This window comes from Eleginops maclovinus, chromosome 5 (assembly GCF_036324505.1).
Source record: "Eleginops maclovinus isolate JMC-PN-2008 ecotype Puerto Natales chromosome 5, JC_Emac_rtc_rv5, whole genome shotgun sequence".
Taxonomy (NCBI): Eukaryota; Metazoa; Chordata; class Actinopteri; order Perciformes; family Eleginopidae; genus Eleginops; species Eleginops maclovinus.
Window position 1 is genome coordinate 13,518,404 of NC_086353.1, and position 22,032 is coordinate 13,540,435.

The 22,032-nt window shown below is 40.3% G+C and overlaps 1 protein-coding gene across 6 annotated transcripts in view; it reads left to right on the forward strand.

The window, feature by feature from the left end:
- The first annotated feature begins 22 nt into the window (after positions 1-22).
- The window catches only part of tbc1d1 (TBC1 (tre-2/USP6, BUB2, cdc16) domain family, member 1), a 44,279-nt gene continuing 22,269 nt past the window's right edge, over positions 23-22,032 (forward strand). For 4 of the 6 annotated variants that reach the window (XM_063884043.1, XM_063884045.1, XM_063884046.1 and 1 more), the window contains exons 1-10: positions 23-143; positions 953-1,608; positions 14,162-14,752; positions 18,634-18,723; positions 18,813-18,917; positions 19,805-19,937; positions 20,520-20,611; positions 21,200-21,313; positions 21,558-21,680; positions 21,880-22,028. In XM_063884043.1, coding sequence (XP_063740113.1) covers positions 994-1,608; positions 14,162-14,752; positions 18,634-18,723; positions 18,813-18,917; positions 19,805-19,937; positions 20,520-20,611; positions 21,200-21,313; positions 21,558-21,680; positions 21,880-22,028 — 2,012 coding nt within the window. In that variant the 5' untranslated portion in view covers positions 23-143; positions 953-993. Of the gene's footprint in view, positions 144-305; positions 452-952; positions 1,609-3,771; positions 4,178-14,161; positions 14,753-18,633; positions 18,724-18,812; positions 18,918-19,804; positions 19,938-20,519; positions 20,612-21,199; positions 21,314-21,557; positions 21,681-21,879; positions 22,029-22,032 lie in introns of those variants that run through there. The other 2 variants (XM_063884044.1, XM_063884048.1) reach the window with 2 other exon arrangements.

Consider the following 22,032-nt stretch of genomic DNA (forward strand, 5'->3'; position numbering starts at 1 on the left):
ACAGAGGAGGGAGGTAGGGTCGGCCCTCTATATTTAACTCAAACTAGAGACTGCTAGTGGTCGGTGAAGCTCTCCCTTGCTCTTTATTTCTGTTTACGTCCGTAGCTACTCTGACATTTACCGGGCAAGCCTTCAGTGAACAGGTAAGAAGACTGAACCGGCATGAAAATATGCCAGATGATGGGAAATCGATCTAAATAGCTCTGCACTCCGGAAAAACGTACATGAACCGTGCTAGATTTGGTGTCGGCGCAACCTCGTGCGTAAATATAACTTGCCCCGTGCGTAAAATGACAATCAGCGGTAAAAGAAAGTGGGGCTGCGCTCATCGGAAATAAAATATCATTCTAACTTCCGTTGTTCGGCTACAGCAGACCGACCTATATGGCAGCCGCACTGCCTTAGTTTATTTAAATTGAGAACAGATTTATGTTACAAGGTCAAATATAAGGTATGTATTAACCGCCTTGCTTTTCTTTTTCTATAACTACACGGGAACGTTTAATTTCATAGCTGGCAGGATCTGTTTTAAAACGTTTTCATCGTGTCCATCTATTAACGTTTACGTAGTTACTTACACGTTTTTGCAATTAATGTATACATATTCTAACGGTAATAGTGATTATAATGTCGTTTACGTCTGTTGATAGTGTGGGGCAGGAGAGATGAGCCTCTAACCCCTTTTTTCTCAACACTTGCGCAGTATGATCCTTATAGTTTAGCTGTCCTAGTTGTCTGTGTGTCCTTGATACTGTAAAAGTGTAGGTCAGTAGTCATGCGTTTTGGGTTGGGTAAACAACACCAGGTGGTCCATTTTTAGTACCCTCCAAATGACCCTGTGATTACTACACTGCATTACTCAGATGATTCACAGTGTCCAGATTCTACACAAATGGCAAAGTTGAACACAGTTAACGTTCTTCTTTAAATCTCTCTGTCCGGTGTTTTGCAGGTAAAAGCAAAAGCAGAAGGTTGTGTCTGGCCCCACCAGCCATGGAGGGACTCTACTTTGAAGTGAAGCCCAGAAGAGAGGACCCCTCCAGTCCAGCAAGCTCTGAGAAACCCCCTCCTAACCTTACTTCAAACCACCGCTCATGTCCATCACTTTCACATCTCACTTCTTCCACACTGTGTCCTAGCAAGCTTTCTTCTGCAAGGCAGAGGATTTCACCACATAGGGATAAGGTAGAGGAAGAAGTAGAGGAGGAAGAGGAGGAGGTACGATACAAACTGATTTTGATCGGTTCTCTGCCGGTCCACCACCTGACGACCATGTCCATGCTGCCCTGGGTGGTTGCTGAGATCAGCAAGTCTCGGCCTGCAGAAAGGAATGTGGGTGCTGGGTTGCGGTCTGGACGACAGATGGATCCTTCTACCCGTAATCAGACAGTTTTCCTGTGTGTGTCAGCATCGTGGGTGCGATGTGTGTCTGTTCAGGGAGAGGGAGTTGTCTGGGACCCTCTGACTCACACAGTGCTGTTTGAATGTCGTCCTCACCAAGTGACCAAGCTAATTCACAACAGCCAGGAGCCCAGCAGCTTCGGCTGCCTGGTCAGACACGCACCAAACTACTCCTGCTATGTCTTTCAGTGCCAGGACAGCACCAGGGTAAGTGAGTGTGTAAAAATGAAATGATAATGAGATTAAACAGTACTGTATCCGTAGACATTATAAACTGTACATGTGTATGCAAACTAACAAACAATGGAAAGGTGCACTCTAAATAATATCACAATTAGAAAACACAGCAACAAAGATCAAGTCAATATCTGCAGATTAGCCAAACCAAGCCTCAACTTTTTGTAAGTCGCCAATGCAAAAGTTGTAACGTTGACCTTGCACTCTAGATTGTGAGTCATAGCAATTTTGTCTGTTATTAAAAAAACCTTGGTACCTACATAATAGACCTCCAAAGGGTCAAATCATAGGTAAAAAAAAATGATGTATCACATTATGATTATTTCACATGTCAAACTGGACAGTCTCATAAATTAAAAATGAGAGCAACACATGCAGAGCTAATGAAACTTAACCTAGATTTTGCATGTCAGTTTAGAATCTAGAGCAGAAAGGCAACTAATAGAATCACAGGCAAATACCTGCATAACCTTCAAAAATATGAACAGCCAGCATGTACTCTGAGATGTACTGTAAATAGTGACGTGTATATGTATCACTGCATGTACTATGTGGTGTGTGATGTTGTGTGTGTGTGTGTGTGTGTGTGTGCGTGCGTGCGTGCGTGTCTAAGTCATAGAAGCTTGCTTTACATTAACCAAGCAGGATGTCATGTTACCAAGGCGACCACTTCCTTTGGCTCAGCTTTTGTTGTGAGTTGCTGTTGTAGAGTTTGTGTGTGTGTGTGTGTGTGTGTGTGTGTGTGTGTGTGTGTGTGTGTGTGTGTGTGTGTGTGTGTGTGTGTGTGTGTGTGTGTGTATGTATATGTATGCATGCTTGTGGTTTGCTCCTCTGTCTTTTTTCAGCCCTTTGAAGAATGCAATGATGATGTCAGGCTGAACACCTGTTGCTCTAGCTCTGTCCTCTGTCTCACACACACACACACACACACACACACACACACACACACACACACACACACACACACACACACACACACACACACACACACACACACACACACACACACTAACACACATCACACTTTCAAGTGGGGGAAGTGATGGTACATTTATTTGCATCACAGTTTCATGTGCAGCAAACATCTAATTTATCTAATAAAGTTAATGGGCTCACAATTGAAAATATTGCTGCAAAAGATGTAGATGATGTAAATGATTATATTTAAAACAAATGTCTGCACTGTAGTATACTGAACATATGATGATTATTGTGTTAAACTTGTGTCCTTTTTATCTATCATAAAGTTAAAAAATAAATTGAAATACAAAAATATACATTTTAAAGACCATTTACACTGGCACCTGTCTAGCATGCAGTAAAATTGGTAGCAGACAGGGCATAAATCCAGCACCATCCACCAACCAAGTGCTGGTGTGTCTAGAATAGTTGCATCACTTTCCAGCCAAAAAACCACAACAATAGTTCTCAATTGATTGCCTTGTAAAATGTAAACATTCACTAGTCATTTGACTATGCTGCTCCTGCAGTGCGAAAGAAGTAACCACTGGGTGTCACTAATGAACAATGTTTTAGTGTGTTAATCACTATTCAGCAAGTGAACATATGGTATGACAACATATAAGATATTTCAGTATTACATACTAACTGAACCTATTTTATTAAGACTGTATGATCAACATGAGGATTGAGTATTCTGGTATTACAATTAAATTGTAAACAAGTAAATTGATTAAAATGACTCTTTAATAGCAAGTATAGATATCACCTAGTTAAAGTAGTTTTCATGATATTTAGTATAAAGACATTGGAATGCAGTTGCTGCCTGGGTGTTATGCTACAATGTCAAAGTAATTTTACACACATTTTAATACAAATTGTAACCAGTTCTGCACCAATGCTGTGAAACTTGAAATAGAAATTTGTGAAACGTAGACTTTGACATGACAGTGGTTTGTAACTTCTAGGCCCTATGGTTTAGTAGTCATATTCCAGCTATCAGCTGCAGTGCCTCCCAAGGGCAATCATTCTTGGCTGATAGGTCTGCTCTGCTTCCACACCGGAAATACTGTTTATATTCAGTCATACCAACGAAGATACACAATCTAAGTCATGCAACACCAGTGGGAAAATCGCCCAAAAGTCTACCGCCTAAAGTTTGACTGCCCCGGGACAGGAACTGTGTCCACCCCATTGTCCAAACGCATTGGCGGATCTAACTGCGACAAGATAACCACAGTTAACTGGAAAAAAATCGGAAGTTGGTTATTTGGCTTTCAAAACAAGAGCCAATCATGTAGTTTGTAAATGATCACATGTGCGCTGATGTTCATTATCTTACTTTGAAAATCATCAACCGGGTGTGTTGTCATTTTAATATTGACACACTTGACTTTAAACCGCAGGGAGCAAAATCAACTTTCCAATGAAATTAAATTGAAGTGTCCGACACTGTCAGAAAGGCGAGCCTCGGAGAAGTAACCGCTCAGATCTCGCTTTTGTCGAGTTTATGGCGGATGGGATGAAAGCCCGACTCCAGCGACTCAACTTGTTTAACATCAAACAAGAACAGAAAGATGTAAGTTGCGCATAAAGCTGTGTGTGTCTGTGCGGGTGTGTTTAGTTTCAGTGCCATGCTATCTGGACTGTAAGCTAACCGGGTTTGTTGGGGAGCATTGACATTAGCCACAATACATAAGCTACACTTGTTGTTAGCCCAGTCCAACAAGTTAGCACTCTGTGACATTAAGTTAAGTTAAGTTACACGGCTGTAGCAGAATAATCGTAACATGTCTAGTAACGTGGTTTTGACCTACTTGTTTTCACTATAAATTAATTACATTATTGTACATTACATTTTTTTCATAAAGCTTACTTCAAAGACCTGTCTTAGTGTCAAATGTGCCCGTTTGTTTGACAGTTTAAATTACAAGTGACTTTAAACTACTTCTTTCTTCCTCTTTAACAGTTGTTGGTCAGGTACCTTAACGTTACCATAACTGGTCAAAAAATCACAAATGGAAAATGGCATCATTGTATGGTTGTTGTTGTTGTTGTGATATTGAGGATCACTAAGGTTTCCACAATTTACAGCTGTTTGATATGAATGCACTGTATGCAGCTAGACAGTCTGTATTTACATTCGATAATGATGAAACTGTTGGTTTATAAAGCTTCCTTTGCTGTTTGAGTATATTATTTAATTGTAATGGGGATGATACCACAGCATGTACCGTAAGTCAGGTTTATTGTTTGTTTATCTGCTGCAAACCTTTTGCCTGTGCTGGGGGTCACAGCAATGTTGTTACATCTTTACTGCTTTTGGTTATAGAAGTAATGTCTATTAGAGCTAAAACGATTATTTGACACATTAATTAATGATCAAATAATCTGTGTTTATTTGATCATTTCTATTCATGCAAGACTACATTTTTTAAGCAAATGTGGCAAACAATTCACTATATTTTTTTAAACATAAATGTATTATATAAATAATATAGTTCTCTTTCTGACTAGTATTCACAGTCTTATTGTATCAGAAGGAAACTGCTCAGTGCAGAATCAACCTGGCTTAACATGTTGCTCAACATGCTTTCTGAAATGGTGAATAATCATATCTGTTATTGAATATTGCACTATTCCTCAAGTGGATGTTGTTAAAGCTGCTGCTTCTGTTACTCAGTGGCTTACTGACTTTCAGACCTCTGTAAATTTGAGTACATGAAATTCCGGTCAGTTTAGCCATTGTAAACACAAATCAAATGTAGGTGTGAGTGAGTCATGGAGATATCACCTCCAGAGCCATTGTGCTTATGCCAGGACTTCACTCCTGGAAGAGGAGGCTAGTCCATCTGTACGCTGTATTAGTCTGCTTCGAGCTCTTACTTCAGCAGTCTCTCTCTCATGGCTGCTTTTACAAACATGCCACTTTAAAGCCTTGTGCAATAAAGTGAGAATAAATATTTCCATTTGACCTGAAGACTATTGGGAACCTGGCTCTTTTTTGCAGTTGCTTTTTGTGTTTCTGATCAAGCGATTGTGATATAGTTTGAGTTCTGATGGAAAGTTATATCAGAGTCAGGCATGCTAATTATATTTTCTTGGTTTTAAAAATCAAAGATGTTGCTTGACAGATATTGTCCATCATTTCGAGTATGACTCAATTTATAAAAAAAGACAACATATAACTTCCTTGCTTAAAACAACCTTCTTTCTCATCCTGGAAAGTACCCTAGGTTTTGAGGGATTTATTTTACAAGAAGGCATCACAAGGGATTGGGGTTAATGATCAACCGTATTGTCCAGAGGTGACTGTAGTGCTTGGATTCCCTTTTTCACCTCCCTGTCACTCCCTCTTCCTGTAATCCCTGCTCTCACATGCTTTTACCTCCATCATGTGACACAGTCTTTGCACTGTTGTAAAAACAAACATGTAAATTGGAGACACCTTTCTGTCCGTCTATTTTGGTAAAACTTATAGTCTGCTCTTGATCGTACACTATTTGTCTAGCAGTCTGTCTTTTCAGTTTGTTAATCCAAGTTTCTGCTTGCCTCACTTGTCCTCCTGTCAGTCTTCAGAGCTGCACCTAACAATCTTCTTAGATGAGAAGATCGGTGTTATCTGTGTGCCTGTCTGACCTCATTTGTTCTTAGCCAAGATATACTTATCCTTACTCAGCTTAACATTTTCTAAACAAGCCCACCTATAGTGTGCTGTGATTACATTGGAATGAGTTAATCATCTCTGCCTATCTTGTCTTTGTGCTGTGAAGTGTCTCCTTAGTCTCTTTTAAGTAATATTAATGTGATGGACCCTTGTGGATAACCATCTGCTCTATGAATATCCCTCACCTCAACATCTTTTGCCCCTGTTTCTCTATTGTGTGCTTTACTTTGTGTTGCTTCTGTACTTTGAACTTCTCTGAGCCCTGGCTTTGCTCCACTAGGCACAAAACTCAGGCACATGACCTTCGGAAGTGAAGAAGTGGGACTTTTTGCAGGCTTGTCATTGTTGTTTTTGAAGCTGGCTAGAGTTTCACTACTTTATTCCGTGTTTCAAAATTGTTCTTAAATTCAGATAATATAGTTTGGTTAAAACAAGATACTAGATTTTCATTTAATTCAAAATTGGGTGCGATGCTGTGTTTTTTCTTTGTGATGTTGGCCAAACTTCTTGTCAGCTCAGCCTACAGCTGTTTAATACATGTGAGAGACGTGACTGTGGTGGAGACCCTAGGGCCGAAAGAAAGAAGAAAAATTATATTTCAAAAAGTCCAGAAAGAGAGAAGCTGAATAGCCAAAGAGTAGAGATGTTGTACTGCAGTAGACACATTTGTGAAATGTTTGTTTATAATGAAACTTATTTGTCCCCATCATTCCTGGTAACTGACTTATCCCTTCACATGACCCTCCTCTTTCACCGTTTGACTCATACTTTAGTTTATTTACTTTATTCGACTGAATTGCAGCTTCTCTTTTACCGCTGGCACTTGTGTAACTTCCCTCTTTTCGAGGTCAGTACAACAGTATAGTTCTGTTTAATTCTGGCTCAGTGGGAAACAACCTGCTTTTTCAATGTTGTTCCCCTGAGAGAGGCCAAGTCTGTGGGTCACAGCCTGAGGCAGTGCCCAACTGCCTTCCTGTCTGAGATCATGTAAATGTTACACTGAACAAGATACTGTGTGTCTATAGCTAACGCTGCCCTTTGAGGAGCGACATCTAATGGATGAAAAGAAATGTGTTGTTTGCATTCATCCAGTTAGGATAAATCCCCAGTATGCTATCTATGAATACAGCCGGTGCTTCTTAAAAAACTGTTGATTCGTTTTCTGTCCTGTTTGATCACAAAAGCGTACACTGCCCGGCCCCAAAAAAAGGTCACAAGCCTGTGGGGGCAGTGCTATGATCTGGGGTTGCTGCAGTTGGTCTGGTCTAGGTTCAGCAACGTTATGTGCCCAAAGAATGAGGTCAGCTGACTACCTGAATATACTGAAGTTATTCCATCAATGGATTTTTTCTTCCCTGATGGCACGGGCATGTTCCAAGATGACAATGCCAGGATCCATCGGGCTCAAATTGTGAAAGAGTGGTTCAGGGAGCATGAGACATCATTTTCACACATGGATTGGCCACCACAGAGTCCAGACCTGAACCCGAGAGAGACTGGTTGGGATGTACTGGAGAAGACTTTGCACAGTGGTCCGAATCTCCCGTTATCAATACAAGATCTTGGCTAAAAATGTATGCAACTCTGGACAGAAATACATGTTGTGACATTGCAGAAGCTTGTGGAAACGATACCACAGCGAATGCGTGCCGTAATCAAAGCTAAAGGCGGTCCAACGAATATTAGAGTGTGTGACCTTTTTTTTGGCCAGGCATTGTGTTACATTGTTGATTTTAAGGCTGCAACAACTATAATTACAGTTTTCGGTTTAATATGCTGATTCTTTTATATATCATTTAAACTGATGTCAAAAAATGGTTGCAAATGTGCTATGTTTGACTTTACAAATGACTAAAATAATCCATTATCAAAATAGTTGCTGATTAATAATCTATGTATTGACCTATCAATCCATTCACTAATTGTTTCAGCTGTACTTTTCTTCCAGTTGAACCTTTCTCAAAAGACAAACCACGAAAAATCCCCCCCGAAAAATGAAATGTTGCATGGCAGATTGGCATTTGTTTAAATAATTGAAATGTATTTACACAGAAAGGGTTTAACAGAAAATGCTTCTGGAAGGGAGTGACCAAATGAGAAAACAGTACAGATTATAACACCATCATGCAGTTAGGAGCCGTTATCAGCGAGACAGAGCAGAGGGAGTGAAACTTTGGTAGGTGGGCTGCAATTGGACAAAAGGCTCCACCAGCAAAATGATGTAAACACTCCGTCCTCCTCTGCGTGGCTGTTCTGTGTCTTTAATGGCATTGGGAGTGAGAGGAGAGGCACATGCAAGGACAGGGCTAAATGTATCTGTTGGTTCAAGTGTTTCAAAGTAACAGCAGAAGGAAGAGGAAGGGGTAGATGGAGGGGGAGGCAAAACAGAGAGGGGTCTGCTGTTAGGGGACAGATAGCAGACTTTACTCTAAAGCCAGGATGGTAGGCTGTTCTCACATCAGACATTTTGACCTGCCATTGTAGGACAAGCACTCGTAATAGTAAGAATGCTATCATTGGCTCAGTTTTATTTCATTTAGTCTAAGTGAGAGCGGCAGTGACTCAACATGCTCTATGTTTTAGTTGCCTTTATTTTAATACAAATGAAAGTTTAAAGGGAGGGTAAAAAACAGTGCTGGTGTGGTAGAAACCAACTGCAGGCTTATTTCTTTTAAAACTCACCTAAAATAGAGTAAATGTGTACTGTATAAGTATCATAAAACATATTTTTCTCAGAACAAAAATATGACTCAACATCCTTTACGTTCCTAATCGCTTAATTGATAAACAAATACAGTATAGGCCACAACATTGCAGATTTAGGCCTTTGCCGCTTGAGAAAAAAGCTTATGAACACCATGTATCCCATTGGAAAAAATCAAAGAGGTTCACGAAAACTTAAGATACGCCTGCGCTTTATTCGTTTCAGGGAATGAAACATGAACGTTGAAGTAGATACAGTGCAAATCACCTGTTAAAAGAAAACACGTAAGCAAGGACTGAGAATGGGTCAAGGATCAAAACTGCATTCCTTCCTAGCTTTCATTGCAGATGGTCACAGTTGATTTCTCTCTTTCCTTCTCCCACTAACAATGCCTGTATTGTCCTTAGTGTGCCTTGTTTTTCTGTTGAACAGGTCCTTAAATAACCAAAATATTGACCTTTTATAGTTCTGCTTCACTGGCTTCAAAAGTGTCAAAAGAAGTTTAATTTTGAACACCTGTGTTTCTCCTGCTCTGTGAAAATGAGTTATTGAGATGTTGAGATTTGCCACCCCACAAAATAAGCATAATTCTATCCAACCTCAGCCTGAGCATTGGTCCAAATAGTTAACTTAGAACACCTGTGTGAGTTATTATAACCAATACATTAATGTTTAAGCAGTTTATAAATGTTGTACTTGCTTGTGGTGAAGATCATTTTTGCTTGGTGACATAAAGTGGTTAACTAAAAAGCCTTTCATTTTAAAGGATGTTAGTTTCAGCTGAATGTAGTGGAGTAAAAAGTATCATATTTCCCTCAGAATTGCAGTGTATTCATTTAAAATTGTATCCAAATTCAAAACCCAAGTAAATGTTCTTCCTCACATCTTACCACTGAACTGCTGTTTGGATATTTCTTGAAAAATAAAGAAATAAAGCCCATTCTTCACCCTCGAGCCATTTTTCTGACCTACTTATTCATAGCAGTTGTGATAGAACTAAATGAGGCAGGTATTGTTTTGCTAAAAGAACAGGAGTGAGCACATCTCATGCTGAGGCAAGACCCAACAGGACTGTCTGTGAGTGTGAGACTGCAGTTTTAGCAGCTGCTCAGGCATCTCACATTCATGACATCACCGATGTGACTCAACAACTGCTTCTGCCTCGCTCCTCTACTTCCTCCTCGTTGTTCCTTTGTCTGCTTCATTGCCAGTGAGGTGAAGCAAACAGGGCCCACAACAGGAGAGGCAGGTGTACGTTGGTGGACAAAGGTTATAGTCTGTTTTGACGCAACACTCTTTTTGTTCATGATGTATTTGTGTAGCTTGATATATTTTGTCCATTTTTTAGTTAAGTAAATAAAAAGGAGTACAAAAAAAAGAAAAAACCCAGAACGGTTTAGGTTGTTGTTGATATTTCTGCATTATTTAGCATAATGAACTCAATATGCCAGTTCACACAACCACAAAACAACACAAGTTAAAACTTCCCACTATAGCTTCCTCTTAACGATATTTTTTCAGCATGCCTCATTGGTGAAGACATTGGTCATGTGTTTAAAGTGGAAATACATTCAAAAGTAAAACGACAACGTGTTAGCTATATTATGTTCGGCTTGCTTCTTGTTCTTTTTTGCAGGCATAATCACTAGTCACTCAGATTATTAGTTTAGGATGAAAGTCTGTTTCACTGCGTGTAATCGGTTAGGATGAGGGGGGAGTATTCTCCGTATATTGGCCTTTAGATAAAGTGTCAATGTTGCAACTGCTGCGAATTATCAGCAAAATGGTACAAGTCAGGAGCACAGAGTGTTCCTGCTGTCAGATCAACAATGATGAAAGGAACAAAACACAATACAGCTAGTCCACATGACAATGGTTTTAAGGTTATCCAACAAACAGACCAGTTATACTGTACGTGAGTATTACAAACCAAGAGCTGCGGGTCCGATGTAAACATGTTGTCGGCCAGGGCCACCACACACGTTAGCTAGTTTTTGTTGTTGATATTTTGTTTTGGTTGACAATGATCAGCAAGGGCTCAAAATACATTTTATCTCCTTACTCTTAACTGTCTTTATCAGTAATAATATCCTGTTCTGTTGAGCTGGGATTAGTCACGATTTAAGTTGTCAGTGCCATATCTACACTGAAGTTACTGTGCATATGAAAATATAGCCTTTGGATCTTGAAAAGCTAAATCCAGTTGAATGCATCTAAATGACAAGGTTTTTTTAATCAAAGCAATATTGAAAGCAGCTTGGAATGGCCCACAAGTGTCCTCACAGCTGCCACGACTTTTAAGTGGATAACAAATATAGCCTTGTATTTTATATTTCTGTGAGACTGGCTGTTTGGAACACACAGTTTATTCAGATGGATAATAATTGGCTTATTCCTGCAAAAAGGTTTTAAGACATTTCTATGTTTTTTTTCTCTATTTAGACATGCATTTGAGTACATATAAACTGACCGGATATTATAAGCAGAATGACCAACAGAACAGCCTCATTTCAAGGCTACAGTCTTGATACTAAACATGTTATATGATATATTTTGGGGGAAGTACTGATCTGGTTGCCCCTAGCCTGTTTATCTAACCTTAGCTACCCTGTTTTTTATTTTTCCTAAACATTCTTCTGCTTGTCTATTTTTATAACTGGCAAAAGCAATGTGTCAGGCTGCTTTAATGCTTCTGGAAATCGTCCGTGTAAGTCATGGAAAGAGTGGTTACAGAAAGAGGGGTTTTGTGTGAGAGAGAGCCCTGAGTTATGGTTTATTTGTTCCTGGCTGTCCTTATTTAACCCTCAATGTCTGCTTATTTTCAGACCAGCTGGGGTTAATATAATAGAAACAAATCTGCATCACAAAATGTAAAAAAATCAAAATCTTGCTAAAATATTTGAATGAGCAGGAAGAGAAGTACTGTTTCATTAGATGTTAAACATGTAAAAAAAACACACTTCTACAAATTAAATCAATTATATATTCTAGCAAGTCCCTTCTATTACAGAACAACTGTTTTTTAACCGTTGGATACAGAAATAATAAATGGCTCAATCTGAAGATTTATATCCAGGAAGTCGGATTAAAGCAACACAGCCTTTTCTGCTGGTCTGCTCTGTTTCTGTTTCTGTCTTTTTTTATCAAACTGGACTTGTATCTTTGAAGTATGAATATTAGTGTTTACATGGATAATAAAAAACTAAATTCACCTCCAAGTCATATAAATCAGTATAACACATAATCTCTTGCAGTTTCATGGACAGAGTGCATGGGTAACAGTGAGTTTGTATAATTGCTGGCCATGCTCACATCCTGACTGCTGTATCCTTTTGGGACATCAGCCAGAGACACAGTGTTTCGAGGGACAGAGAGGCATCGCTGTGGAACCTGTGCTTCTCTCTGCTGCGATGCAACTGCAATTATTGATATCAATGGGGGTCTGATATTAAATTATTTGTCGAAGTGCTAAGTAGGAATTATCTGTTTCACAAGGACTTGTAACTCTGTAGAATTCTGTAATCCCTTTCAGAAACAGTTTGTATTTAATTATTTAGTAAGGGAACAGAGTTTTTATGCCAGGCTCTTCGATGGAGTTTATCATATTTCTGCTTTCCTTATCTTTATGCTTTTCAGTCTCTGCGTGTGTGTGTGTGTGTGTGTGTGTGTGTGTGTGTGTGTGTGTGTGTGTGTGTGTGTGTGTGTGTGTGTGTGTGTGTGTGTGTGTGTGTGTGTGTGTGTGTGTGTGTGTGTGTGTGTGTGTGTGTGTGTGTGTGTGTGTGTGTGTGTGTGTGTGTGTGTGTGTGTGTGTGTGTGTGTGTGTGTGTGTGTGTGTGTGTGTGTGTGTGTGTGTGCGTGCGTGTGCGTGTGCATGTCTCGATTTGTGTCTTTGTGTAAGTGCCAAAACAAAAACTGGGTGATGGATATGGTCATGGTTCATGAATATTCTGAGCAAACAAGGAATAGATGGATCCCTTTTTGGAAAAGTCTGTTTCTCCCTCTCTTTCTTTCACTCAAACACAAAATGAAAATGTTGCTTTTACACCATAAATCTAAAATATACACAATGCAAACTCTTCGAGATGGTGATACTTGGAAACATTCAGTTTTAAATAGTTTTATAGAAAGAGAAAACATGGGCTACCTAACTAAGTGTATTGAGAGTGAAGAGGAAAAAAGGAAAGGAGGAGTCAGGAGGAAAGAAGGGAGTCAAATAAATTGAAAGTGAGTACAAAGCCTGCTTTTAGACTAAAGGTCAATATTTTGGCTTCTATTCAACACAGGCCGTCACCAGGGCTTCACTTTGTCAGGAAACCCTAAGATATTAAAACATATGGCAGCTTAGCTCAACCTGAAATGTGTAGTGTACTTTGATAAAAACAAAAGGCTGGTGTCTTTACTCTATATTCTGTGTTTTATTTCAGTCTTTATGTACTATAGCCACTGTGGGCAGCCACTTGTGCCATCAGTGCTGAAGAGAGTTCATACTGGCAATGGCGATGATGGCACTGATATTGTGAATTCAATTAGCTTGCAGAAACTTGATACGTTGTGTATGTTTAGTTAGGTAGTTAGTGAGTTTATTTGATAAACATAGAGTTGATAGCATTGGAGTTGAAGTATACATTAGTTCACAAAGACCAGATGCACTGTGGATGTTTGTAGTGAAACTCTAATTTGCTACACCTGTTATAAGAAGGGGAAAAAAACACTTTTAAAATCAGAAAATGCATACACACAAAAAAACCTTACTGGTTCAAAATCTGTGCATTGGTTTTGTTTATGTAGAAGAAGAGGCAACATTCTTCTTAATATAAGTTGGAATCATTAATAAAACAATTTAAAAGTATTTCTAAAAGGTCACAAATGTAAAGAGTCAAATAGAAGACAGACATAGGGTATGCAGATAAGAAATCGCAGCAGAACAGTCTGTCGTGTTGCTGTTAACAACACAGAGCCTAGCTGCATGGAGGACTTTAGGGACGTTGTCTTTGTAGGTCAGGAATGAAGACGGATCGGAACCCGCTTCATGTAGTGCTTCTCCTTTACTTAAGGCTGCATTGTTGTGCTCTACAGCAGACCTCCAGTGAGGTGTGTATGCTCAATGGATATGATCATATTCATTCATTCGACTGTCATTCAATCAAATGTTTTATTGCTGTAATTACAAGTTCTGCCTGCTATCCTTGCAGGTTCCTGAGATCATCAGTACGCTGAGGCAGGCTGGCAAGAGCTCGGCCCGCAGCGATGATATCACCCCCGTCTCCAACAAAACTTCCTCCGGAGGCAGCGATTCCTCTGAAACAAGTTTTTCGTCTGTCTCCACAGCGACAACCTCCGTGGCAGCCTCTGCTGCTTTGTCTCCGACAGCCTTCTCCAAGAAGTTTGAGGTGCTGTTTTGCGGCCGTGTTAGTGTTGCTCACAAGAAAGCCCCCCCTGCCCTGATAGATGAGTGCATTGAGAAGTTTAGCCAATTGCATGGCTCAGAGAGGGGCGATAGAGGAGGAAATAGTGGGGCCTTGATGGGCGGGCTGAGGAGGGCATTATCCTTTCAATCCAATGGACTCGAGAGTAGTGATGTGGTTAATGGCGCTGCAGGGAGCCCCACTGCCGGGAAGCGTCCTGTCCTGTTCAAAAGAGACCCCAGCTTTCCCTGCCTGCAGGCCCTGGATGAGAATGGACTTTCACCTGAGATCTCTCACACCAACACGACTGACGCACACTCACACTGCGCTGGAGTACAGCCCACCAGCCTGCAGGAGAACAGGACCATGCTGTTCACGGTAATATTCATAAATGGACACACACACACACACACACACACACACACACACACACACACACACACACACACACACACACACACACACACACACATACTCACACACTCACACTCACACTCAGACTCAAACTCAATATGTTCCCGAATATAGTAATGTGCTAGTTACTGGAGCCAAAAACACTTTGTGACATGGAAGACTGTGTATTGATGTCACACACACACAGTATTTCAAAAGACTCGGCTCATGCACTTATTGCTAAGAACCTTCATGTTTGTTGCAGAAGGAAAAACTGTAAAGATTGACCAACAAAAAAGAATGTATAACATCATGTAAAAGAAAATTAGTCAAATTCCTGCACATTGTCATCAGTGGGTTGGTAAGGTAACACGTATTTCAGTTATAAATATAAGGCATCATTAGCTTGGAAAAAAATTCTATTTCTATAAACTTGGTGCTGACTGTGTGAGATGAACAGGAAGGAAACCAATGTCTTGATGGCGCTGCAGTCTCATGCTCTGTATTTGAATGGTAATTTAGCATAGCTTTACAATAACGTTTATAGATATTTTAAAAGATTTTTACATTCCTAAGTAATAGCTATTTAGAGTCCGTTCAGCTCCCACACAATTCATTTTTTTATAGTGCTGTGAAGTTTAACTTTAAAATAAATAAAAAGTCCTCATACTCAGTTCAGTTCCTGATAAAGCAGAAAGTGTGAGAACAAAGTACACAAATATATAGATCCCCTAATGACTCAACGCGAGCAAATGCTGACTGATGCTCAAAACAATCTCATTCATGCTCCTCTAATCTAACGGGTTGTGCCCTGCTGCCAACCCTTTTCCTGTTGGTCCTCCGGACAGGAAATGGTGACCGGTGGCACAGGAACCACCAGGGCCTGGAGCTGTCCCCCTCAGCAGATTCAGACATGTTATTGACACTTGTGATTCATCCTGCTGCTGACTTGGGAGAGTAGACAGAATTACTTCATCCTGGTGACATCATCACCTACATTTGAGAGACGTAGATTAAATCTCCCATTTCCTCTTGAAAGAGTCTCATTATGTGATTCATTATAGGAACAGAATAACAGTGAAGGGCCACTTGTTCACGGAAAGAATAGCCGTGTTCACAGAGTTTGAAGACATGGGATTCAACAAACATGAAGTCCACTGTTTTTTACAAACTCGAGTGCTTTTTGAGGTTTAGGAGTAAGAGCGACTCATTTCCTAATGACGGTATGAATGGAAAATCCCTGAAAGCGGAACTGTTCTAAAATTATCTTTTACGTTTTTGGAAAAAAAAAAGATATGAAACTGCCTCATGTGACAAATCCGTTTATTCAAAAAAGATATAAAAGGGATTATTGTTAGGCTCCTCTTTTATGTATAACCTGATTATAAAGGCAAATGTAATAAAAGTGTGAGTAAACAGATTGGTTTTGTATCTATTTAAATCGGTTTAGCTCATTATTGCTGTCAAAACCACACCACAAACCTCAGCACGTACACAGACGCACACTCTACAGACCGCAGGCCCAGACACTGTTTAAGACAGGGGTGCCCAACCTTTTTTGAACCAAGATCTGCTTTTAAATTTGATAGTGTGTCGAGATCTACCAAGCCATATCGAAAGCCATAGCGTAGCCACAATTAATTGTGCACCTATATAATAACACAATTTTCAGACACAAAGATAAAGTTTTAACAATAATAATACATTTATTGAAGTAAATGTACGTCGTGCAAAGAATAAGCACAAGTAGGCCTATGACTGGCCCGTAACAACACAACAACATACAACCCAATTAATACAATGCCTAGTTCAAGTTGGAAAAGTGGTTCTCTACCTGAGTGGGACTTCTGGCACTGAGAGGAAGCTAGTCTCTCATAGTCCGGAAAGTAGGAGCTGAGTGCCAGCCGTAAGCAGGCCGCAAGGTGGCCATCAGTCATGGTGGATCTGTATTTTGACTTAATGATTTTCATATGTGAAAAGGCAGACTCACACAAATGTTGATCCAAAAAGTGCAGTCAAATTCTTTGCAGTTGGTCTGAGGTTGGGGTACTTCTCTTTCTGCATTAGATTCCAGAATTGGACATTTGTGTCAGGTTGCTCTTGATTTGAGCTCAATGTCATTATTTAGTGTGAGGATCTCATTTTCAATAGCGCCGCTATCCAGGTTGAAGAGTGATGCCGCTTTGGACGTTATACAATCCACATCTATATTTTCCCCAAATGGAAAACTGAGAAAAAACTGACAACAGGCTCAATGGATGCAAAGTCAGTGAAGCGCCTGTCAAATTCTGACAAGATGCTTAGCACTTGATCATGATAACGTGCACTCTCAAGCTCCACACAGTCTTTGCCCTGATGCTTAAGTTCTGTGTCCATGTGTGGAAAGTTCCGTAGATCACACTGTTGCAACCTGCTTGATAGCAGCTGTAACTTGTTTTTAAAAAGGTGTTCACAGAGCTGATCATGTTGATGATGTGTTTGTTCTTACCCTGCAGCTCTAGATTCAAGTTATTGAGCTTGTCAGTCAGATCAGTAAGAAAGACTAAATCCAAGAGCCACTGACTGTCTTCTAGCTGTGCATATTCAGCATGGTTTGAACGTTTCAGAAAATGTCTTTAATTTCGGGCAACAATTCAGAAAACCGTTCCAGAAATGTACCTCTGCTGAGCCACCTTACGTCTGTGTGCAGCAGCAGATCTGTGTGTTCTGCACCGATCTCCTCCAGTTGCGCACGGAATAATCGCCTCTGCAGACTCCTGGCCCGACAGAACAGGCAATCTTGTTAGCCACATCCATACAAGATTGCCCGACTTTCATATTTAAAATCTTCCCGCACAACCCTTGCTGGTGAATTATACAATGGTAATTCAAAAAATCCGGGAAAGATTCAGACTGTTTGCACAATCCAATGAGCCCAGCAGTACATCCAATCATTGCTGAAGCCCCATCGGTTGTAATGGAGATGAGTTTGAAGAGGGGCAACTTGCTCTTACTAACAAATTTGATAAAATCCTGAAAAATATCTGTGCTTCTTGTGTGCCCTTTCAAAGGCAAAATGGTCAGCAGCTCTTCTTTTACACTCATATTGTCGAAAACCATTCTAATGAACACACAAAGCTGAGCCACATCCACAGCATCAGTGGATTCATCGAATTGCAGAGAAAAACACTCACATGTGTCAATATCATTCCTCAATTGCTGTTCAACATCCTCCGCCATTCCCTCGCATCGCTGTGTTTTCAAGTCCTTGACTTTTCGGGCGCGCAGTGGTGATATAGCTGGGAAGTGTGTTTCGTAGCTCTTGTGGACCGTCTTGAAATGCCGCTCCAAATTCCCTTTCCTTGGTAAAGCCACATTTGCATTGCAGATAAGACAGATGGACTTGGCATTCAAATACACGAAAAAAGAATCCTCCTCCCACTCTGAATGAAAATGATAAGTTTTAGATGTTTTAGCTTCTGCCGCCATGGTAGTATCCACTCGCTCTAGTCAAGCTTCTCGCGCCCTTCCGAGTCCTTAGTTAGAACCTAGCAACCATACCATGCGCGCGCAGATAGAAAGAAGTGAGATTTTTTCTTTGATTATGCCTGATCTACCTTGCTAAAGCTGTACAAATCTACACACTGCTTCACGCGATCAGCAGTTCATTGTGCCTATTTAAGATGTTTTAAGTTGGAAGTTTTAATGTAGGCCTATTTTACACAACAGTAGGAGGATAGCCTACACACAACATTTTCTCGCAATCGACTGGAACTCAGCCCGCGATCGACTGGAACTCAGCCCGCGATCGACTGCTAGACCGCGATCGACTGGTTGGGCACCCCTGGTTTAAGACAACAACTGTATGTTTTTTTTCTCTGTTTCAGGTGGGCAGGTCTCAGATCTTCTTGGTTAGTCCGGACACCAAGAAAGTTGCCATAGAGAAGAGTTTCAAAGAAATCTCCTTCTGTTCACAGGTGTGAATCACTGCATTTTTACAAAACAAGTAAACTATGTCTTTTACGTTTTTGAACCCATCCTGAGTTGTCTGATCTTTACTTTCCAGGGTATTTGTCACGTGGATCACTTTGGCTTCATTTGCAGGGAGACAGTGGAAGGAGGAAGCTGCCACTTTGTATGCTACATCTTCCAGTGCACCGACGAATCACTGGTGAGAGACGGACAATGAAGGGAGAGCACAGTAGAACATTGCGTGAAAAGAATGGGATGTAGTTCAAAATATGATCATTCATGTGCACTTGACCTTTTTATACACTTAATCTACAATCCTAGAAACTTCCTTTGGTATAATTGTAATTAAAAACCAATGATGGGGTATTTCACACATGCCCTTACCCATCCTCCACCTCAGTGTTGGTATTAAAATTATCCCACTCATTTTAATTTAACACCTTTGTCACCTCAGTCCTCTTTGTATTCAGGCATGAAGCTGCATTAAGCTGATATGGACAACAAATTGATTTTTTCCTGCTGTGACTCTTCAGTCCGATGAATCCATGCCTCTTTGCTCCACTGTGTCATGGTCTGCCAAATGTACAAATGAATCAGTTTGATAAAAAGCCTTAGTCATTAGAAGGATGTACTCCAGAGTGGTGAGAGTATAGAAGTCAGCTAATGTTGCATAGTGATTCGCTTATACTAGATAGGTACTCACTCTTATTCTAAACAATGTGTCACTGGGTCGGTATATCACTGCTGCCAGAGTAAACTGAACAACCTCTGGGAACATTTGAATATCCTGTTTACTTTTGTTACTTCCCCAGGTTAATACTGCATAAGATGTATCTGCACATACGTACATTTCCCACAAATATTAAATCTAACATTACATTTCAATAGTTTTGGGCACAGAATGGTTACTGAATATAAAAACGTTTAAAAAAAATCTTCCTAAATAAATAATTGTTCTCTATAGTTGAATACAGTTTACAAATGTGTACAAATCCTGGTAGAAACAACTTGTAAATGCATTATATAGCTTTGTTCTGATGGCTGGTTAATAAAAAGCATAAAAAAGGCTGTGTTTTGCCCTTGTAGGTGGACGAGATCATGCTGACTTTGAAGCAGGCGTTCTCTGTGGCAGCCCTGCAGCAGAATGCAAAGACCCAGAGCCAGCAGTGCGACAGCTGTCCCATGCAGCAACTCCACCGGCTGTGTGAGAGGATAGAAGGTAGATAGCTGTTACTGGGCTCCTTTTAATAGTACCTTTCAAAAAATAAAAGCATTTTTAAATGATAGTTGGTTGGAGTAATGTTAATAGGTCAAGTTTATACATTTTTTATACACCTTAATATGCCTGTTGGAGAAAAAGGTACATTTTGTTTGGCCATCACAAGTACTTCCTTTAAATAATTGAAAGGTAGTGGCAAATGGCTGAAGCAGTGGACTTCATAAATATTTGATATTTGTATTAAATGTGTTCTGCGAGTTGACACAGTTGAAAGTTGACATCTGAATTTGATGAATGTTTCAGAAGTGTTAAAATGAAGGAAATGTGAATATGCTATGTCTGTATGCACATTCTTATTATAAGGCCTTCAATTTTACATGTTTCACAGATGTATTTATATTTGTAACCATAAAGAATACAGCATCACATTGGATGTAAGGGCTTAACATGCTCACCAATAAAACAGGAGGTATACCCATAGTACCCTACTTACATTTATAAATGTGCAAATACTATAGGTATAACAAATCCGACTAGACTTGACGGCAGTGTGCTTTTATTCTGTCTTTACATTTTCTTCAGGTCTTCCACCGTCTAAAACCAAGCTGGAGCTTCAGAGACACCTAGCCACTCTGGAGAACGAGGAGCAGGCATCAGTCTTTGAAAACACCATGGTAATTTGTCTGCTCTGTCTGAGCACCTGTAGGTCAAAGTGTAAAATTCGTAGAGTTCCCTTTGAGGAGAACAGCAGCTACAAACAAACCAGTCAGTCTACAACTTCCATCAGAAGTACATCACTGCTGAATCACATGTTTGTCATCCGGAATATATAATGGCACACTGATTCATCTTGACATGGAACTTCTTTATTTCTACCATGTCACCCCTCTATCTCTCTGGTCTGTTTAGATCTCTGTGTCTTTCCCAACACTTCAATATCTATCCCAGGATAAATGAGAGATGTGTTGTTGTTGAATCACATAAATACAACCGTTAAAAATGTATCTTTGAGCCTGTTTATGTTATTGTTTCAACGGATTGGTGTACAGATACAGATAAGTCTTGAGAGTTGAATGCACTCAAATATTCCTGTATCGCTCAGCTGACATCTGCTGGCGATGTAGCTGAACTGCAACGCTCCAACAGTGCTAAACTATCATTAGATCAGCTCAGAGAATCACCGTTTCAAAAAACAAAACAATATATCTTCTGGGGTTGACCAAAATATTGTCATTTAAAAAAGGTTCTTGTGTGTGTTTCAGAGGGCTCGTCCTAAAAGTGATCAGGAAGAGAACGAGTTGGTGATGGCCTCTTTGAGGAATCTTTATGAGGAGAAACAGAGGAGCCATCAGCACCTCCTGCCCGGAGACAGACGGGTACCTTAATTTACATCTGTGTTCACACACATACACTACTGTACCACCTCTTTATCTTTTTTATTTTATTTCCTGTCTTGATTCCAGTTATGTCCTACATTTCCTTTAAAGGATCAACAGTCCTTTGACTAAGCAGTTCAACAAGAATAGATAGCTTAACTTGAGAAGACTCTTTTCTCTCTCAATTACCAACTTCCTTAGTGTCTTGCTTTCTCTCTCCCTATATCTGTCCATCTGTGTGTAGGTAAGTGAGGAGGCAGCTGCAGCCCCAGTGGAGGCGCAGCAGAGCAGCAGTCGGCAGCGACTCGAGCAGTTCAAGAGCCGAGCCAAGCGCTCTCTCACTGAGTCTCTGGAGGGGATCTGGAAGGTATCACTGCTCCTTCTCTCTGGGTTTTTATTCAATAATGGATTAATGGTCAAATTTTATTTGCTGATTCTGATATTTACATTTTGAACACAGAAATAAGTCGCTAAAGGTCCTTGAGGTCTTGTCCTTTTTTTTAAGTCTTTGGTTACATTTTAAAGTTGTGCACTGTGTAACCTTGGCGTGTGTGTGTGTGTTGCAGGGGAGCAGCAAGGCCAGAGCTCAGAGAGACAACAGTGTAGGAAGTGACAGCGGCTCCTCCATTTGCACAGTGAACAGCAGCCAGGACCAGGCGGCTCTAGATGACCCCTTACCTGCTTCCTCCCAGCTGCGACCCACCAGCCCACTCAAGTAA